A 20946-nucleotide genomic window follows, 5' to 3' on the forward strand; every position below is an offset into this window, starting at 1 on the left:
TCACTTGTGCCAATATACAGCTGGACTCCCACCACATTTTTAAAGGTCCCATGGTGCTCTTTGGATGCTTTTATATAGGCCTTAGTGGTCCCCTAATACTGTATCTGAAGTCTCTTTTATATAGACCTTAGTGGTCCCCTAATACTGTATCTGAAGTCTCTTTTATATAGGCCTTAGTGGTCCCCTAATACTGTATCTGAAGTCTCTTTTAGACCTTACTGGTCCCCTAGTACTGTATCTGAAGTCTCTTTTATATAGGCCTTAGTGGTCCCCTAATACTGTATCTGAAGTCTCTTTTATATAGGCCTTAGTGGTCCCCCTAATACTGTATCTGAAGTCTCTTTTATATAGACCTTAGTGGTCCCCTAATACTGTATCTGAAGTCTCTTTTATATAGGCCTTATTGGTCCCCTAATACTGTATCTGAAGTCTCTTTTATATAGACCTTAGTGGTCCCCTAATACTGTATCTGAAGTCTCTTTTATATAGGCCTTAGTGGTCCCCCTAATACTGTATCTGAAGTCTCTTTTATATAGGCTTTAGTGGTCCCCTAATACTGTATCTGAAGTCTCTTTTAGACCTTAGTTGTCCCCTAATACTGTATCTGAAGTCTCTTTTATAAATCCCCATGGTTACTACACATTGATCGCCTGGCGTTTAATCGCGGAGCGTTGTCCTTCACATGAGGAGAGAGACCGGGCAGATCCCCGCGACTACGCAGGTTAAGTGCCGCTCCACTGGCTCCCGGTCCAGTTCCGAATCCAATTCAAAGTACTCCTGTTTACATTCAAGGCCGTCCACAACCTTGTCCCCCCCATATTTGTCTGATCTCCTCCAGCGTCTCACTCCCTCAGATCCTCTTCCTCCATACACCTGTCTGTCCCCTCCGCCCGTCTCACCACTACGGGGAGCAGAGCATTCAGCCGCTCTGCTCCCCGTCTATGGAACTCATTACCACCCCAACTCAGAAACATCGATTCATCCCCCCGCCCCCCCATTTCAAACTGAAACTCAAAACACATCTGTTTAAAAGGGCCTATTCCACTTGATGTCAACTGCTCTGCCTCTTTCTGTTGTTGTTAGTGTTGTTTTATTCTTCATCTTTATTTGTTGCTGCTTTTAAATGTCTTATGTATCCCAGTACAGTGTCCTTGAGGTTCGAGAAAGGCGCCGTTATATAAAATGTATTATTATTATTATTATTATTATTATTAAAAGCCCTTTATACCCAATATGGGGAAATTCAGCAGCGAGGGATAGGAATAGCTTTCTTTACGACAACTTTTAACATGTGCCTGATAAACATGAGAAACGGCTTTTCAAATCCAACTTAAAAAGTATTGGATAGTTTGAATAAAAGTAAAATAAAAATGTTTTATTGTTGTAAATGCACATCTAGTAATCAAATAATAGGTAGTTGCTGAGAGCACATCGTTATTGGAGTTAGAGAAAATGGCATCCCAAAATGGCGCATGCTTGTGTGTACTGCTCTTGTGCAAAGACAACCCTCTTTTTCCTTTCCATATTTCATAAAGTGTTCTTTCTTTGCCATATTTTAGGAATTATCAGAAATCATTAGATTCATACTGTATGTTCAAAAATAAACAACCTGGTATCCCATAGCAACAATAGAATCAAAGATAGCACGGAATAGAATCGATAACCATCTGGATTGAAGACATAAGAATACATGTTGTTGTTGTTGTCATAACGACCCTTGTAATGTTGTTGAGAATCTATGGATACTGGAACCCATTTCTGACACAAATTCACTCAGACAAGCAGCAGTTTGTATCAGAGAGAGATTTGACTGTGACAATCCAAAAGTGCTCATTGCTACAGGAGAAAAGACAACTGGTCCAGCAGAATACAACGTTGGACAACATGGAATTCAACCCCAGAGAGATTGAACCGCAGATGAATTTCTATCTGAGTTCACTTGAAGAACAAGTGCGGTATGAGCTGAAGGACAGCGAGGCGAGGCTCACCCAGAGTCAATCTGAGGGAAGAGTTCACCTGATCGTCAGAGAGGACTTGCTGGCCGATGTCCTCGATCAGCTCCAACAGCAGAGAGAGGGCAGCAGTTGGAGGCGTGAGAAAGAGCTGATGCAGAGGGAGGTGAGTGACTTAAAAGTTCAGCTGGCTGAACGTGTCCCCTCCCCCCCCAGGGAATCAGAGTTTCTGAAATCCCAGCTGGGGAAAATCAGCAACAGACTCAGAAAAGCCCAGAAAGATCTGGAACTTCAGTACTTCATTAGTGAAGACCTGAAGGTGGAATTGGAGAAGACGAAGGGAGAGAAGGAGGCCCTTAACACTAACGTGGAGACCCTGAAGACAGAACTTGGAAAAGAGAGACAGATGCTCATGGGTTGGTAAGACCACCAATGTGATGTTGGAGAGCAATCTGGAGAGTGAGAGGGCTCGAACTCAGGAGCTGAAGGACAATCTGAGCAAGATGGAGGAAGCTCTCCAAAAACAAGAGGAGGCGACAAAGGAGGTACTGGAAAGATCCCAGGCTTCCCACAGAGCCCAGCTGGATGAGGCTCTACAGAGAGCCTCATCCCAGCTGGGAAAAATCTCCAACAGGCTGCGAAAAGCCCTGAAAGACCTCGACCTTCAGTACTTCATGACTGAAGACCTGAGGGTCGACTTGGAGAAGACGAAGGGAGAGAAGGAGGCACTTCAAATTAATGTGGAGACTCTGAGGACCGAACTTTGTCAGGAAAGACAGATGCTCGCGGTAAGTAGGACCAACGTGGAGTTAGAGTTGGAGAGCTATCTGGTGATGGAGAGGGCTCAAGCTCACGAGCTGAAGGAGAAACTGAGCGAGATGGAGGAAGCTCTCCAAATGCAGGACGAGGGAAAGACAATTCTGGAAAGATCCCAGGCTTCCCTTAGAGCCCAGCTGGAGATGCAGGAAAAAGACAGCAAGGACCTCATGGCTGCTCTGAAGGAGGCTGAGCAGCAGCTGGAGAGTCAGCTCCAGGAGTGGAAGGAGGACAAGTCATCCCTCCTTCAGGCCTCAGAGAGACTGAAGCTGAGTCAAAAGGAAAAGGAGCAGGAGTGGGAGAGGACGGAGAGCACCCTGAGGTCCCAGCTGGAAGATCTGGAGAGCCAGATCATGGAAAAGCCAAAGAAGAAGAAGAGGAAGTGGTACAAAAGGCTTCTCCCTGGCAGAGGATAAGTAAATGCATTTTTGCTTGTGTCTGTCTGTCTGTCTGTCTGTCTGTCTGTCTGTTTGTGTCTGTCTGTGTCTGTCTGTGTGCGTGGGTCTGTGTGTGTGTCTGTTTGTGTGTGTGGGGGGGAGGAGAGTATGTGTGTCTGTTTGTCTGTCTGTCTTTTTGTGTGTGTGTCTGTGTGTGGATGTGTGGGTCTGTGTTTGTGTGTCTGTGTGTGTGTGTCTGTGTGTGGGTGCGTGGGTCTGTTTTTGTGTGTGTGTGTGTGAGAGAGAGTCCGTGTGTGTGTGTGTGCGTGTGTGTGTGTGATAGAGTCTGTGTGTGTCTGGGGGTCTGTATGTGTCTGTGTGTGTGTGTGTGTGTGTGTGTGTGTGTGTGAGAGAGAGTCTGTGTGTGTGTGTGTGTGTGTGTGTGTGTGTGTGTGTGAGAGAGAGTCTGTGTGTGTGTGTGTGTGTGTGTGTGTGTGTGTGTGTGTGTGATAGAGTCTGTGAGTGTCTGGGGGTCTGTGTGTGTCTGTGTGTGTGTGTGTGTGTGTGTGTGTGTGTGTGTGTGTGTGTGTGTGTGTGTGTGTGAGAGAGAGTCCGTGTGTGTGTGTCTGTCTGTGTCTGTTTGTGGGGGGGAGGAGGGTATGTGTGTGTGTGTCTGTCTGTCTGTCTGTTTGTGTGTGTGTGTGTGTGTGTGTGTGTGTGTGTGTGTGTGTCTGTCTGTCTGTGTGTGTGTGTGTGTGTGTGTGTGTGGGTCTGTTTGTGTGTGTGTGTGTGTGTGTGTGTGAGATGTGTGTGGGTCTGTTTGTGTGTGTGTGTGTGTGTGTGTGTGTCTGTTTGTGTGTGTGTGTGTGTGTGTGTGTGTGTGTGTCTGTCGGTGTCTGTCTGTGTGTGTGTGTGTGTGTGTGTGTGTGTGTGTGTGTGTGTGTGTGTGTGTGTGTACACAGGGTGTGTGATGCGTCAGGTCAGTAGTGTTGGAGTAGTAGAGCCTGTAGCTGCATGCTGCTCCTGCTGCCCCTCTCTGCTTCCAGCTGCTGCCCCCGGTAGCCCTGAGTTCACCGGGGTGAGAAGAGGAGCGAGTGTGTTCTCCTCCTCAGCCGGGACAGAGCCTCTCCACGGCCAAGATCTCGTACACGCCTCCCCGTGGCACACACGGTAACTGGTCCCTCGTGGCTCCAGGCTAAGTTGTACGGGATCTCGGAGCAGCAGTGGGCCCCAGAGACGTGGCATGCAGGCCCATCGGTGAGTGGAAACACCCTGATGCCCGTCAACCACTGTCCCAGTTATGGGTAAATAGCCCCAGCTATGGGTAAATAGCCCCAGTTATGGGTAAATAGCCCCAGCTATGGGTAAATAGCCCCAGTTATGGGTAAATAGTCCCAGTTATGGGTAAATAGCCCCAGTTATGGGTAAATAGTCCCAGTTATGGTTAAATAGCCCCAGCTATGGGTAAATAGCCCCAGTTACGGGTAAATAGCCCCAGTTATGGGTAAATAGCCCCAGCTATGGGTGAATAGCCCCAGTTATGGGTAAATAGCCCCAGTTATGGGTAAATAGCCCTAGCTATGGGTAAATAGCTCCAGCTATGGGTGAGAAAAAAAGTTGAAGAAGTCCCATCATTAGCTGAAAGAGCTGAACATTTTAAAAGTTGAATGGTTTTAATAGCTCAAAGTATGCAGAAGTTACGCAGAGCCAAAAAACGTACGGAATAATAAGAAGAAGTATATAAAGAACCGAATAACAATAGTTGGAATGCTGTTGAACAGCATTCCCACTAATTATGCAAACCCACCAGCTTGTTCTCACAGCTATTACCTACCAATGATGGTTATGATACCATGGTTATGTGTTATGTTAGGTGGGTTTTCAGGAAGGAGAGCCAAGAGCTCAGACAGTGTTTCAGGCAGAGCTGCAGCAATGGACATTATGAGAAACATAGTATGTGTTTGAACATCAAAGCATGTAAACATTCTACTATAGGGGCTCTTTAAAGAGTGCTTGTGTAGAAAATACAGTACTGAAAGAAGTGCTGCTCATCATCACTGTATTTACCACTCCACTAGGTGGAGACAAATACCCATGATTGTTTCTGCCAGTTCTATGTAGGGATTCTTTGGAGCTGCAAACAAGACACACCCACACACACACACACACACACACACACACACACACACACACACACACACACACACACACACACACACACACACACACACAATTGACCTGAATTATATCTGCAATAAATAAGCTTATCTTAGACATGAGCAGCGCCAAGAAATAAAGGTTGGGAACCACTGGTGTGGAGGATGGTCTGGCAAAGCGAGACTACCCATCCTAGACATGGAGCAACATTTTCATTCATTGTAGCCATGTTTCTGGTGAACTGTCAAATGTAAGTCTACTATTCACTCTCTTTTTAGCTTTGTTTTGGTCTTCACCAGAAATATCTGTCTCTTTAGCTGTTAAGTATCTCCACTATGTTCACCAGCTAGACACTAACTTTATCTCTGTCTGATGTTTGCTGCTGAGCAGAAAAGGGCTTATTGAAGCCTTGGTGGTGATAATTCTCTGTAGGTTTGTCGCTATGACTGACATCTAATCCATTGTTAATATGAACATTTTGAAATAGCAAAAACAAAACTCTTTTTTATAGAAAAAGAAGAAAGAAACTCTGATAAACCCACTGTAGACTACCTGCACAGCACCAAACAACAGAAAAGGTTAGACAGTGGAGCATTTAGCAGCTAAACAACCAGATATTTTCCTAAGGAATTAAACCAAAGCATATCTGAAAGGAGAGTTAATACTGGACACAAACACAACTCCAAATGAATGCTGATGTTGATCGTATCTACTAGATGTGTAAATGGGCAAGGGCCACCTAAAAACTATTGGCTAACTAAGCACCTTTCAGCAGCATATTGCAGGCAAAGCGCATCCAGGGATCCTGGCAGTGGAAAAGGGTTGCTGCAGAAATGTGGAGATGAGATGAGAGAGGCCTGGGAGTTTTTATTCTTCTCCAGTAATTATTTACTTTGCAGTCCATGCTTGTGACATCAGAACCTAGACTATATAAATGAATGGAGGTTGCTGCTTTAATAAATACATTTCTCCAGAGGAGGAGAATAAGGGAGGGAGAGTGGACAAAGGGAGGAACTCACAGAAGCAGAGGTGAGGAAGATGGACAGAAGAGACACCCAGCTGGTTTGCTCTTTGCTGTTGTGTATCATCACTCAGGTATGACCTGTCAAAATGAAAGATATTTATATCCTTTCTGTAAAATAATTGTTAACCAAAAAAGTAGTCCTGTCAGTTGCATCATTAATGGAATCACTTGAAGATTTTGTCACAAAATCTCAGTTCTCTGCATGGTGGCGTGGTGAACTGTGGTGTGTGAATGCTTGCTCATCTTATACGATGATGGTTGGATGGGGGTGTCCCTGTTGTTTCCATAATTACATAGATGACGATTGTTGGAGGCAGCAATACAAAGCAAAGGTCTGCCATTAATCCTCACACCACGAGGGGAATCACAGCAGTAGCTATTTACGACAGCAGTTTTAGTCTAGTTTCCTTACTTCTTTACGGCTGCCTTTGTACTGAACATATAAATAATGTATTTATTTAATTTGTGTTATTTGAAAGTATGTATGGGGATATATTATGTTTTATGTTTTGCTTCTGATATGTGTGACCAGAAGATGTTTTGTCAAATTTGTTATGCTTGATGACAAATTGTCTTTTACTATAATGGTTAAACAGGTTAAAAGTTCATCTAATCAGCAAGGAGAAGGCAGCGTCCGTGATCACGCAGCCAGATTTTTTGACTGTCAGTGGTTTCACATATAGTTTAGTTCTCAACCTTTCTGGTTGTCAAAGGAAATTGTCATACTGGAAATATCTGATATGGCAATATGATAGCTGAAAGTAACACCGAATGGTTTTACATGGGGCTGTCCCTCGAAAACATTTTGGGCTCTGACACATATTGTCATTTAAAACTAGAAGTCCGCCTTGAAGTTCAGCAGCCTGATCAACATGTGCAGAATGCAAAACTCCATTCTCTATGAAAATAGCTTTTTGTTCTATTCCAATTAAACAACATTAGTTGAAGCACGAATCAGTATGAGTGAATATGGATTTAACTTTAACTTTAAAGGAACACGCCGACTTATTGGGAATTTAGCTTATTCACCATAACCCCCAAGTCCATACATACCCTTCTCATCTCCGTGCGCTGCCTGATGGCTCCAGCATTAGCTTAGCCCAGCACAGATCCTGCAGGTAACTGGTTCCAACTAGCCTACTGCTCCCAATTGTGACAAAAGTGACAAAATAACGCCAACATGTTCCTATTTACATGTTGTGATTTGTAGAGTCACAGCATGTACAAAAAACAACGTAACATGAGACAAAGCCATCTTCTAACAGCAAACAAACTGGGAACTATATTCTCAGACAGGCTTGCTGCGAGCATTTCACTCCGCCCAAGTACTATATTCTTCCGCCTGAGAATATAGTTCCCGGTTTGTTTACAGTTAAAAGACGGCTGTGTACACCCTGTGACTATACAAATCACAACATGTAAATAGGAACATGTTGGAGTTATTTTGTCACTTATTCGGAGCAGTAGGATTACTGGAACCAGTTACCATGTTCTGTGCTGGCCTGATGCCGCTGGAGCCGTCAGACAGCGTTACAGCACGCACGGAGATGAGAAGGGTATGTATCAACTTGTCTAACTCTGGGGGTTATGGTGAATAAGCTAAATTACCAATAAGTCGGCGTGTTCCTTTAACAACCTACCTTCTGTCACATGTATGAACCTGTGCGTAGAGCTGTATTAGGAATACAGCTCTCAGGAATACATGACTCACACTGACTTCTACAGTAGATCATCAGTATAGCATGCAGAGACAAGATTTATCAATTTAAAGGGGTGATAGAATGGTTATATATGGTATTTTACGCTGTTCCTTAAGGTCTCCTAATAGGGTATGTAACATTGGTTGGACAGAAAATTTCCCTTTTTTTTGCCCTAATGCTACCCTGTTAAATGGGACTTGACTGAAACGAGAGCTTTTCAGCCTTATATGAATATTTAGATGAGCTGCGCGCTGATTGGTTGAGCTTAGCACGTACACACACGTTCCCCCCGACCCCCAAAAAGTAAAATCGGTTTTGCATTCTATCATCCCTTTAAGGGTCAGTTCACCCAAATCCACAACATATAAAAGAGTTGTATGTGAGCTGAAAAAGGCAAGAGCATCATGTATTTTCAGAAACAATGCCGTAGTAACTGGAGCTGTTTCTTCAGTAGAAAGCGGTTCCAGTGAGAATTGTTCACAGTGTGTGTTACTTTTACATAACATGTGTGAGTTCCAAACCCACTCCAGCAATAAACAATTATTGTACTACCAGTAGAGCCAGATATTAGCTGCAGAAGCACAACAAGCTACTGAGCAACAGTATAAACAGCAGCTGTATCTTGCAACTCTCACTGCAGGCGTGGTGCCAACAGTGTACTGGGACATGTCAGTGCCCACCCAGCATGCCACGCTGCCCTGTTGGTGTTCCTCTGATGTTAGACAGCTGCGGATGCTGCCAGGCGTGTGCTAGGCAGGAGGGCGAGGCCTGCACCGACCGGCTGCCCTGTGACATCCACCGAGGGCTGCACTGCGACTACAGCGCCAGCTTCCCTGGAGGGCCGGGACGGTGTGTCGGTGCGAACAGATTACACACAAACTGAAACAGATTAGTTTGGATTAGAGCTACTAATACTGATAAAACTGCAACTGCTATGCTACTGCTATGCTAATTACTACTATAGCAACTGTTTCTACCTCTCGTGTGTAATCATTTATAGTTTCAGTTTCATTTTTCAAGCAACAATTCCAAACATTCAAAGGTTCTAAAATGTGAGAAACTACTGCTTTTCTGAGTCTTACATAAGAGGAAATTGAATATCTTTGAATAATGTAATGACAATATGGGAGGCACAAGCTGAGGCAGCTGTCAATATTACTACTACTGCACTAAAGTATTAGTAGCATACTAACATACAGTATGTGACATCGACTAAGTCCTGATATAAATACAGGCAAACTTCAATAACCAAGCCAACAGTCAGTGTGGGTCAAAGTACTATAACAGTCTGGTTTATTCCGATAAGAACTCATAAAATAATAAAACATGTTGCACCTGTCAGCAGACTGATGCACTAGAAGTATGCTATCGGTGGATAATAAAAACTACACACAAGATAACACCACCCCCCAACAGAAAAAAAAACTACTACCAGGGCCACAGCAAACCTTAAATAATATCACCACTAATCAACAGGTGAACTCCCACTGCACCAGCCGCTCCTGTGACCAGAGGCCAACACAAGCTGCAGCACTAAAATGAGATAAAATCCCAACTTAGCACTATACTCGCACTACTAAATCATATAAAGGTAATACAATGTAAAATGAGTGTCAACGGCAACCTGCATGTAGTTTGTGAATTGAACAGAGCACATGCTAATTTCAGTCCAACCACAGTTAAACACAGTTTAACATTAGAGACATTATCGTACCTTGCCACCGCAACCAATCCTGGACTGTAATTACCCTTTACAAAAGAAACAACAGATTGTTTGCAGACCCACATTTGTAATTCAATTCTTTTGGGATAAAAATCCAGCAAGTTCAACATTTTCATACAAATACAATTCCCCTATATTACCCTAACAATCAAGTAACCCTTATTAAAACACCACACCTTTGTTTGGCTTACCAATGAAGCATGTGCACAGGAGATAGTACTGATTTTGCCCACTATACTGCAACTACTATGCTACTACTAATCAACCACTGCTATCACTATTTACTGCAACTGCTGCCACTCCTACTGTGACCAATAATTATGACATTCATCATGATAAGAATAAGACGCATATCCTTTAGTATGTTATGAAATCAATTCTGCTGCATCCTGTTCAGTGGCAGCATTTTTAAGCAGGTGACTGTTTTGTTTCCTGTTTTCAGTTATTTGATAAAACAGACCGATGACTCCATTCCTGACTATACTGCTGCATATACCCAAGGCATTCTGCTAATGTTTTAACAGATTTGACTTGATAACAGCATGTTTCCTGCACGATATTTGTCTGCACATGTTTCACATAACTCAATGCATTCTACAAGTGATGTAGTAGTGAGCGTGGCACTTTCGCTCACATAACATTCCCTCCTCTCCCCCCTCCCTTTGCTCCCCTCAGATCGGAACGAGCTGGGCTGTGAGATAAATGGCCGAAGGCTGGAGGAGGGGCAGGTATTTCAACATTCCTGTGCCCAGCTCTGCCACTGCCTGGGGGGAGGGGTGACCTGCGTGCCCATGTGCAGCGATGATCTGCAGAGGCCCACTGAGAAGTGCCCCAGCCCTCAGCTGGTGCGACTCCCAGGACGCTGCTGCAAAGAGTGGATGTGTGATGGCCTGGACAACAGCATTTCTTCAAATCCATCAGCAGGTAATGTGTTTGGTGATCGACAAAACCAAACAAAGACAGCTTGAAACATATTTCAACAGTAGTTAGATTATTAGAATCATAACTGCAACAAGTCTGGCTGGCACTCATATGAAAGAGTAAAAGCATCAAATAGCCTATAACTACTTTTAAGACTGCAGAGCCATTTGCAGTGGATTGGATGATTTTCAGCTATTTCCTGTGAGGAATTCAAATCTGCTTTTAAATTCAGGTCAGCAGGTGTTTGGACACATGGACCCACAGAATGTTTCAGGTTGGGTTGTGAAGAAATAAACAGATTTCAATACCAAAGAGGTGTCAGGAAGATCAAACATCTGTGCAAAACACCTGCAAGCACTATTTTTAGCAAACTGACCTCACTCGAGCAGCAGTTTACAACATTTCAGACTACATATGTGCAAAATATTCTAGCTCGTGAGCTCTCATCAAAGCTGCCCACATCAAACAACGTTCAGCTTGTTGCACACAGCAAATATATTCCCCTTCGATGTATCTTTCCAGCAGAGCATACGCGTCAGGACTACGGGGGTGGGCTGTCTGGCCCGTCGCTTGGCTCGATCTCCAACTGTATCGTGTGGACCTCAGACTGGAGCCCCTGCTCCCACAGCTGTGGCCCAGGTGTCTCCACCCGCACCACGAACAGGAACTGGGCTTGTCGCCTGCAGACTGAGACCAGACTGTGCCAGATCAGACCGTGCCAGACTCTGCAGCTGGGGCTCCCAAGACTGCAGCCGGTCAGGGCATAATTCATACACATTATTCAGTTCCAGTCACAGTTCCAGTTATCAAATACATACAAGTAAATTTCCCTCCAAGAACATACTGTATATCATTTACAAATGCTTTTGGTGATGTACTGGAAATATGGTAAAGTCCTGTATCTAAAAGAATCAATAACTATCTGCTATAATCAACAAGTCCTCCAACCGACCACATAGGTCGTTTATTCCTACCCTCAGGAGCGTTTGATAAATGAGTGCCCCTAGCGATGGCAGTAAATGCGATCACAGGAGCATTTTCCATCCTCATATCTAAATGTAACGGTTGCGGTTTAAAACAACATGACGTAATTGCGCACATGACATAGAATTTGACGTAATTTTTGTTTGTTTTGTAAAGTTATAGTCTCAAATTTTCTGTTTATTTTTATTTTCAGTGAGTGTTTGGCTGTGTCTCAAACTGCCTACTTGCACACTTCAAACACTTAGTTTTAAGTATATAGTGTAGATAACGCAAAAAATCAGTGCACTGAAAGTACCCAGATGACCCCCTAAAAACAGTCAAAAAGTTCAGTGTGGAACGATGGACATAACGCACATTAAATGGGCGCCATCTTGACTACGCAGCGGAAAGGGGAGGGACCAGGGACGTCGACCGGCAGCTGATTGGACAAACACGCCACATGGGTCTGGCTTAAAAATTAAATTGGTAACACTTTATTTGAAGGGGTGTTCATAAGACTAACATGACACTGTCATTATTATGACATGACATCTGTCATGAACATAAAGGAGTCATTTTGAGTGTTCATGAAATTATGAGACTTTTAATGCAAAGTTAGCATTGTCCGAGATGTCTTTGTCATGACAACTTGACTTTAGCAAAGACAACAATCTCTGTGTTATGACAACTTGACATTAAGCAAGACAATACAACCTGTCGATGTCTTTGTAATGACAACTTGACATTAACCTAGACAACATAACCTTCATAAATATGTCAATGACAGGCCCAATTATAAAACTTTAATAAACTATTTAGCTTCACGTGTTAACATTACATTAAAATGTCATTAAGAGGTTGGTTTTTAAATTGGCTGTCATGAGAGCATTATAATTGTGTCATGAATATTTTTCCTTGACCTCAAGTGAAACAATTTGAACATGTCATGAAGTTTGATTTAATCATCAAATGCTTATATGATGATGTCATGAATAATATCCATAACCTCAAGTAAAGTACCCAGGGCCCTCGTGTGACGATGGGCCCATAGAGAATGCTTAAAGTTTTGAATGAATCCCAGAATACATCTTTTTGTTATATCACTATATATGTGCCCCAGATAATGTAATAACACAAGTACACAGCCTATGAAGTAAACCACTCCTCTTTATTATCATAAAATATTGTATTTTTTTCTTAAATGAACACAAAACTGACAATTACCACTTAGGACCTTAGCTAATGTTAGCATGACGATTACGTAAAAAAAATTGCAATTAGACAATTGTTACAGGCCTAGACTTATTACAATAATGAAAAGTGACATTGTAGAATACTGCATCCTTACCAACACATTATATTTCATGTTACAAATGTGCCATAACCGAAGATAATCGTGGTCCCAAATTTAGATATTAAAACATGCACCAACCTACAAATGACTACACATCACTGGACATGTAACAAGAGTAACCCCGTACTTACTACAGTTTTGCCTGTCCCTGTGTATTTCAGGGTTCAGGGGTGTGCGAGAGCAGCTACAGTTCAACTGTGTCCATTCAACTGGAACAACAGGGCTGCTGGAGCACCCGAGCCTACCGTCCCAGGTTCTGTGCCTTGACCTGTCCGGAGGGACGCTGCTGCAGCCCCTCACACACCAGGACAGTGCGGATGCTTTTCCGTTGCCCCCAGGGTGGTCTAAGCCAGCAGCAGGTGATGATGATTGAGTCCTGCTCCTGCAGCATCTCTAACTGCCGCCCGTCCCCAGCCACAGCTGCCCGGAGTGTCCTGCCGTGGCTGTGAGCATGCATGGGCAGGTCCCATCTGTGAGGAAAGTGACAAGTACAGGCATGATAGTTGAGCCAGTGTTTCAAAATTATGTAAATATTACAATCAGGATGGGATACTTGACACTGGCCAATAGCTGTTGAGAATAGAGTATCCAGCAAAATGGGCACTCACATTCGAAACTATGTACTAAGATGTATGCAGTAATCTGTATCCAGAGCTAAAACAAGCTAAAGTTAACCTCATTCACATTGCCACATTTGTTTACTTTCTATGCTCCTACATATTGTCATATCACCACATCTTACCATTTGAATCCCATCCACTCTTTGACAAATTAAGATTTGTACTGAGATTAAAAACATGTCCACCCTTGCACTAGGGACACACCCTTAAGTGCCAGTTATAATCTGAGGAAAACATGTCCTCAGTGATAATACCACCAACGGGTTCATTTTGAAGCCTGCAGTTTGAGTTTAGTCAGACATACACATGGCACAGTGAATCCTTAAGCTTAACTGTATCTGTGGATGGCTAACTTAGTGGCCACCTTACCTATAGGCTTTTACTATAGGCTGATTTATGTTTGCTGATAATATGTTGGATTCATGTTAATGTACAGTATATTTTCAGACATTTTCATGTTTGAAAAAGAAAATCAAAAAATGATGAAATAATAATTTGGTCTCCCCCTGCAGTAACTCCCCCTGTTAAAGCTCTCTGTTATAGATTATCTTTGGCTACACGGACCGGGAGTTCTGTCAATCTGCTCTCATTGTTCTTTCCTCAATGACCAGATGTGTATCTCGGAAAAACTGAAACAGAAATGCAAGAACTGAATCTGAATTGTGAGACCTCAATATGGAAGTATAGAGAGAGTTGAATTTTCAGTGAGGATCAAATAGCCTACAGCTTCAGAGAAACTGAATATAATTTCATAATATTATATTCAGTTAACTAAACTCAATTTCAAATTATGCTATTCAGATTCAGTTTTTCAATGCAATTATTCAAATTAAACAATTCAGATTCCATTTATAATGACACATATTTCTGCCCATAACATTAGCTTTAATGTCTCCTCATCTACAAGCATGTACACACACAAATGTGCTCTGGATTGTTTCCTCAGCCCCTTCACCACTGTCAGTGTTATCACAGAGCCAACATCTGCACATTCAAGTAAGCCAAAATGTACAGATAGCTGCACATTGATTTGGGAGTTTGATGATGGAGTTATATAAAACTGGGCCCACCTATTACTCACAATATGCATATTTTAAATCATACAAATTCACATATGTTAGTGCACTTTTTCAAATCTGGGTATGTACTACAGTAGTATTCATTTGCAAATGTAATGTAATTTCTTTCAAATAAGATCAGATTTGATTTACATAAAAAGCTGTGGTAAATAAAAGATTTGCTGTTTGTTTAATCAAGAACACATTGCTAAACTGATGAATAAATGTTTCATAAAACTGACTTGATTCTTGGTTTTATGAATTAATATCATAGTAGAATGGAATTTGGTTGGGCCTATTTGATTTCAATGTTGGTACACAATCGACTTTGTTGTGAAAAGTTATAAATGCTTCAACCTGCAGGACCATTAACAAATCCGTGAACATTTTAATATTTTTGTCATTGTTTCTTGTCATTGTCATTTGTAGCCTTCAACAGTTAGCTGTTATAAAAGTAGGCATGATGTAAACTATTTCACTGGAATAAATCCTTTGAGTTGTTCTTGTAAAGGTCTGTGATGTTGACTTGTTGTTTTCCATTTTGTCTGCCATTGCTCTTCGTGTGTATCATCCTCATGTATCAGCCTTGGAAGTGGGCGGTTTTTTTACTTTCGTATTCACTTCAGTTTGGCTTTGGGCGAATCACACACGTAGTTCCCATTTCCCATGTTTGGTCTGAGCAAGCCAGCTACATGCGGTTTTTATTTTAGTTAAACGGTCACATTGAATGAAAGAGAGGTTTAAAACCAGCGGGATCTCAAGACATGTCTGGAAATAGTACGCACGAAACATGCGAGAGCATCAACCTGAACTTTACGCACTCCTTTCTGCCGGCGGGGTTCATCACTGTGTTCGTCGTTGGGACGCTGTCCAACGTCTGGGGACTCAGGAGCGTGTGCACTAGCTGGAAAAAAATCGGAAGCATTAACATCTTCATGTTTAACCTGGGGGTTGCGGACCTGCTGTACCTGTTCACCCTGCCGTTTCTTGTGCACTATTACGCAAGCAACAGCCTCTGGCAGTTCGGCCAGCCTTTCTGCAAAGTGACCCGCTTCTGCTTCAACCTCAACCTGTACGGCAGCATCGGCTTCCTCACCTGCATCAGCGTCTACAGGTACCTGGGCATTGTGCACCCCATGAGGGTGATGGGAAAAATCACCAGCTGCCACTCGCTGGCCATCAGCGCCCTGGTCTGGCTTCTCGTCATTATCCAGATCCTCCCTGATATGTTCTTCGACAAGAATGATCTCAAATTAGCCCCAGACTCGTGCTACGACACCACCTCGAACGAGCTGATCCAAAGATACCTGCCGTACAGCATCAGTTGGTCCGTCACAGGGTTTGCCATACCGTTGCTTATCATTTTGCTCTGTTATGGACACATCGTTGTGGTTCTTGCCAGAAAGACCAACGTCAACCCTCTGCTGAAGCAGCGGTGTTTGAAACTGGTCGTGATTCTGGTGATTCTGTTCTCCGTCTGTTTCATCCCCTACCACGTCTTTCGAAATGTTAACCTGAAAACCAGGATTTTGAAACAGAGTGGGATTTGCCACGCCAGTTTCGACGACATCTACATTGCGCATCAGGTCGGCCGATTCCTGGCTTGTCTAAACAGCGTAATAAACCCGCTGATTTATATAGTTGGGAATGATGATTTCCTTATGAAACTTCAGCACCTCAGCAGGCGGACCCGACAGTCTCTGGCAGGCCTGACAGGCGCAGTCCTTTACCGTAGACCGATAGACGCGGACGCGGATTCACCGTCAGAGATTCGCGGTAACTCCGACCTGATGAATGGATAAGACCCACAATTGTTTCACCCGAGATACACTTCCGTCCCTGCGTATCATGCACCGCCAGAACTTCCACATTTCCTGGAACAATGTACCCTACAATAATGACGGATGATTTGCAAGATAATAAGACAATTATCTAGCAGTGCCATATGTCTGGAGGATTTTTTTTTGTTTCTGCTGAACATTATTACAAAAGACAGAACATGTTATTTCCAGCTGAAGCTAATGTTAGCATCTCATAGTGCTCTGATTTTTTGCATCAGAATTGTACCAAACTATGTGTATTACTGTGATTGTGTGCTTAAAAAAGCGGATCTGTCCTGTGCTTTCCTACTGTGCAGTGCAAGAAAAGTCCATGTATTGTGCTTAAGCACTGCCATAGCCTATATAGCACTATGCACTGTTACTGCTGAAGCATGGTTTGTGTTGTCCATGTTTAACTGTCAGAGTCGCCATTCCACAGCTTTCAATTTTGCACATTTGTTTAGTGTAAATTGACGTGAGTTCAACAAAGAACTATAACAGTGATGTAAGTGCTGGGATCTCAAGGTAAAAGAAATACTCAAAACCTCAAATATGTTGTGTAAAAAGTCCTGTATGTTTAAATGTGTAATAAAATGTGAATAAAAGTATAGTAATAATAATAAGTATTGTCAACAAAGTGTACTTAAATATCACAAATTAAAGTAATTAGTAGTCACCTGTGATATATTATTATATACTATATTACAATAGGGACATTTTTACTGATGAATTACCATGTAAGGTGAAACTAATAGTATGATAATTTTGGAGGCTGAAGTTTGTGCTGCTGTTGTCTTATACAGAGGTATTTCTGTTATTTTGTCCACCACATTTATATCAGTGAAGGTAGGCTAACACAGCCCTCCCTGTATAAAGGTCTTTTCCTGGCTAGTTCCGGTTTACCGATTGAACTTGAACTTGAATGGGAATTTAATGATTTAATTGTACAGCTCTTCTAGACTTATCAAATGTTATCTGACCGAATGGTCGGAAAAAATTATCAACTGATTTACATATGTTTTTTTCTTAGGAAAAAGTATTTTTGGGCCAGAGGGCATCACGTGAAAGGCCGGGTGTTGCAATTCCACTGTTTGTCCGCTATGTTCAATTTCCTTCAAAGCCCAGCGCACTTCCTGTGTGTGTGTGTGTGTGTGTTACTAACGATAATTTTCATTATCGCTTAATGTGCTGATTTTTTTGATGTTTTATCGGTAATCTTGTTATTTATTACACATCCAAATACAGTGAAATATGTCTGTCACTGTGTTTCCTAAAGCTTAAATATACAATATGAAATATTTCTGTATCGAAATGTCTACAAATGACGTTAATGCAATTATCTAATCAACCAATCACATGGCAGCTGCTTCAATGCATTTAGGGGCGTCGTCCAGGTCTAGACAGTCTCCTGAACTCCAAACTGAATGTCAGAATGGGAACGAAAGGTGATCTAAGCAACTTTTAGCGTGGCATGGTTGTTGGTGCCAGACGGGCTTGTTTGAGTATTTCCCAATCTGCTCAGTTACTGGGATTCTCACCCACAACCATTTCTAGGGATTAGAAAGAATGGCCTGAAAAAGAAAAAACATCCAAAACTGGACAGTTGAAGACTGTAAAAATTTTGCCTGCTCTGATGAGTCTCGATTTCTGTTGAGAAATTCAGATGGTAGAGTCAGAATTTGGCCTAAACAGAATGAGAACATGGATCCGTCATGCCTTGTTACCACTGTGCAGGCTGGTGGTGGTGATGTAATGGTGTGGGGAATGTTTTCTTGGCACACTTTAGGCACCTTAGTACCAATTGGGCATCGTTTAAATGCCACAGCCTACCTGACCATTTCCATCCCTTTATGACCACCATGTACCCATCCTCTGATGGCTACTTCCAGCAGGATAATGCACCATTTCACAAAGCTCAAACTTTTCAAATTGGTTTCTTGAACATGACAATGAGTTCACTGTACTAAAATGTCCCCCACATTTACCAGATCTCAACCCAACAGAACATCTTTGGGATGTGGTCGAACGGGAGCTGCCCTGGATGTGCATCCCACAAATCTCCATCAACTGCAAGATGCTATCCTATTAATATGGGCCAACATTTCTAAAGAATGCTTCCAGCACCTTGTTGAATCAATGACACAAAGAATTAAGGCAGTTCTGAAGGCGAAGGGGGTCAAACACGGTATTAGTAGGGTGTTCCTAATAATCCTTTAGGTGAGTATATATTTTGTTTAGTTATGTGCTTCATTATCCCAAATGTTTCCTTCAGTGTTTCATCCAGGCTGTCTATGGCAAGGGCGTAGGTTTAGTTTCAACATTGGGGGACACACATTGTAACAGGATGTTTGGGAGTCGTCCGCCATGACATTTTGAGCGTCAAACACTAAATTTCCTGCACTCTGGTGAAGATTTATGCAACAATTTATGGTGAAAATGTCTTTATTTATTTAAAGGAAAATTATTATTCTCCTGTATTGTTTCTTTCTGCATGTTCAAAACATCACACGTGTTTTAAGATATTTTTTTTAGAAATCCTGTAGATCTCAACACAAATCTGTTAGAGAATGAGACCTTGTCAAAGCCAGCAGCTCCCAAGTTTAAAGCTACATAAAAGACAAGAAATCACATCTTTATTTTTCACGCTCTGTTGTTGTTGTGTTCATAAAAGTCATAAAATGTGCATGTCCCACATGCGCGAGTAGTTGTAATAGAATACTAGCACTATCTCAAAAAATGGTCGACCATTTGGTCGCAGCCTGGAGCCCTGTAAGTGTAAAATGCAACTGCATTAATTATTTAAGATTGTTTTGGAGGTTTGCTAACCTGCTATCAAAATATCTTGTTTGAAGAAGCAGAATCTGCTCTGCAGAGGAGAATGGTGAATTCTGTGGCTGCTCAGCTGTGCAGGAGATATTTGTCTGCCCTGTGCTAATTTCACAACCTACTGACAGAATTTCAGGAAGCTGAAGCCTGTCTGTGCCTGTCTTCTTGAGAAATCTTTGTACCTCTGTAATACTTAATATGTGATAATCGTGAGTCTTGTTCCTTATATCATGTTATTTTAGTTGCAATAGCAATTCAATCAGGAGAGACTTGTTTGCAGATATGCAAAAGGTTTAATTTACAAGAGCATGTAGCTGTACAGAGTATTGGAGATTGAACTCCATCGTTATATTAATACATTTAATACAGGGGCAGGGAACCATGATGTAACCCCCCGATGGAATCCAGAGACCGGTGGCGGCTGAGAAGGGCCGGAAGACCAGACCGAGGAGGCACTGGAGTGACGGCCGGAGAATCACTATGACAGGAAGTGGAAGGGGAGGAGGAGGGATGGACACCTTTCCTGAAATGACAGCTGATAGCACAGGGAGAGAAGCAGATTTTAAAGCAGTGTTGTGACGCTGTGATTGGCCTATGGAATCCGTGGCCGATTCTGATTGGCTTATCAGAAAGTTGAACGTCTCCAGCACTGATTCGCTTTAGGGAGAGAACTGATTATTTGTTAGGTCTTCCTGAAAGAATTTGCGCTGAGCTACATTAGTCTGATTTTTTTTTTTTTTTTTTTTTTTTAGTTCTTTAACACTTTGGCACTTTTGTGATTTACAGTGTAAATTAATTTTATGAATCAGGTCCCAATAAAATCGCAGTAAGCAGTTCTGTTACGCCTCGGTCTAGGAGTGTAGGATCACAACATCAAAAAAGAAAAACGGGAGATTGGAAATTGAAATAATGAAGCAATTTATTGCTTTAACATGAAACATACAAATACAAACAAACATATCCAACAAAATGTCTTAATAAGTATCTACTGGAAGCTTACCTTCAGGATGAATCAATCAGTTATATGTTCTTCAATAACCCCTCCATCTGAGTTTCCAGAGCTTTTCCCAAAGCTCCACTGTACCTACATTTAAGTACCAGTAGAAACCGGTAAGTATTTAATTGGTAACATATTCATATAGCAAAATTACACTGTGTATTATCGTTCCTTTTCAAGGTTATTATGAAAATTCACAACAAATTAAGCAGCTACAACAAAGAAATCAGCTACTTTTCATACTCATCATTTCAGGAAAAGGTGCAGCCGTTGCTCACGAGCTACGTCTTGTATCGTTTAGATGAATATCTGTACCTGAAAACTACTCCTGTATAATTACTGGAAAAGGTCAGAATTCATCCATTGTTAGGATTCTTTGGAACTGCATCCTTAATGAAGTTAAGCATCCTGTCCGCCTCCGTTCTAATGATGCAGCACAATGCAACAGGAAGTCAAGGCCAACAGCATGAAGCTGGTTGAAATCTGTGCCCTGGGAGGATATTACCTAATGACTTTTTTGAAATGCTCTGCCTGTCTTGTTAGGAATAATGACTCTGGCTCTGGCTTGAATCTGGCTTGCAAATCAGACCACAATCTTGCTATAAACAGGAATATTTAACACAATGAGGATATACTTT

At 42.2% G+C, this 20946-nt stretch overlaps 3 protein-coding genes across 3 annotated transcripts; all 3 read left to right on the plus strand.

Annotated features, from left to right (window-relative positions):
- Positions 1-1721: 1721 nt before the first annotated feature.
- On the plus strand, positions 1722-2376 carry LOC114553527 (uncharacterized). Its single transcript, XM_028574734.1, has one exon. The coding sequence runs from the start codon at positions 1723-1725 to the stop codon at positions 2374-2376; it is 654 nt and encodes a 217-aa protein (XP_028430535.1). The 5' UTR covers position 1722.
- Positions 2377-4115: 1739 nt separating this feature from the next.
- On the plus strand, positions 4116-15114 carry LOC114553530 (connective tissue growth factor-like). The gene is made up of 6 exons (XM_028574736.1): positions 4116-4223; positions 4340-4449; positions 8630-8883; positions 10425-10673; positions 11193-11425; positions 13149-15114. Exons 1-6 carry the CDS (start codon positions 4116-4118, stop codon positions 13434-13436), a joined length of 1242 nt encoding a protein of 413 aa, XP_028430537.1. The 3' UTR covers positions 13437-15114.
- A 100-nt stretch (positions 15115-15214) lies between these two features.
- LOC114554936 (P2Y purinoceptor 1-like) lies at positions 15215-17161 on the plus strand. Its single transcript, XM_028577045.1, has one exon. The coding sequence runs from the start codon at positions 15430-15432 to the stop codon at positions 16465-16467; it is 1038 nt and encodes a 345-aa protein (XP_028432846.1). The 5' UTR covers positions 15215-15429; the 3' UTR covers positions 16468-17161.
- The last annotated feature ends 3785 nt before the right edge of the window (positions 17162-20946 follow it).

The sequence above is a fragment of the Perca flavescens genome, chromosome 4, assembly GCF_004354835.1.
Source record: "Perca flavescens isolate YP-PL-M2 chromosome 4, PFLA_1.0, whole genome shotgun sequence".
Taxonomy (NCBI): domain Eukaryota; kingdom Metazoa; phylum Chordata; class Actinopteri; order Perciformes; family Percidae; genus Perca; species Perca flavescens.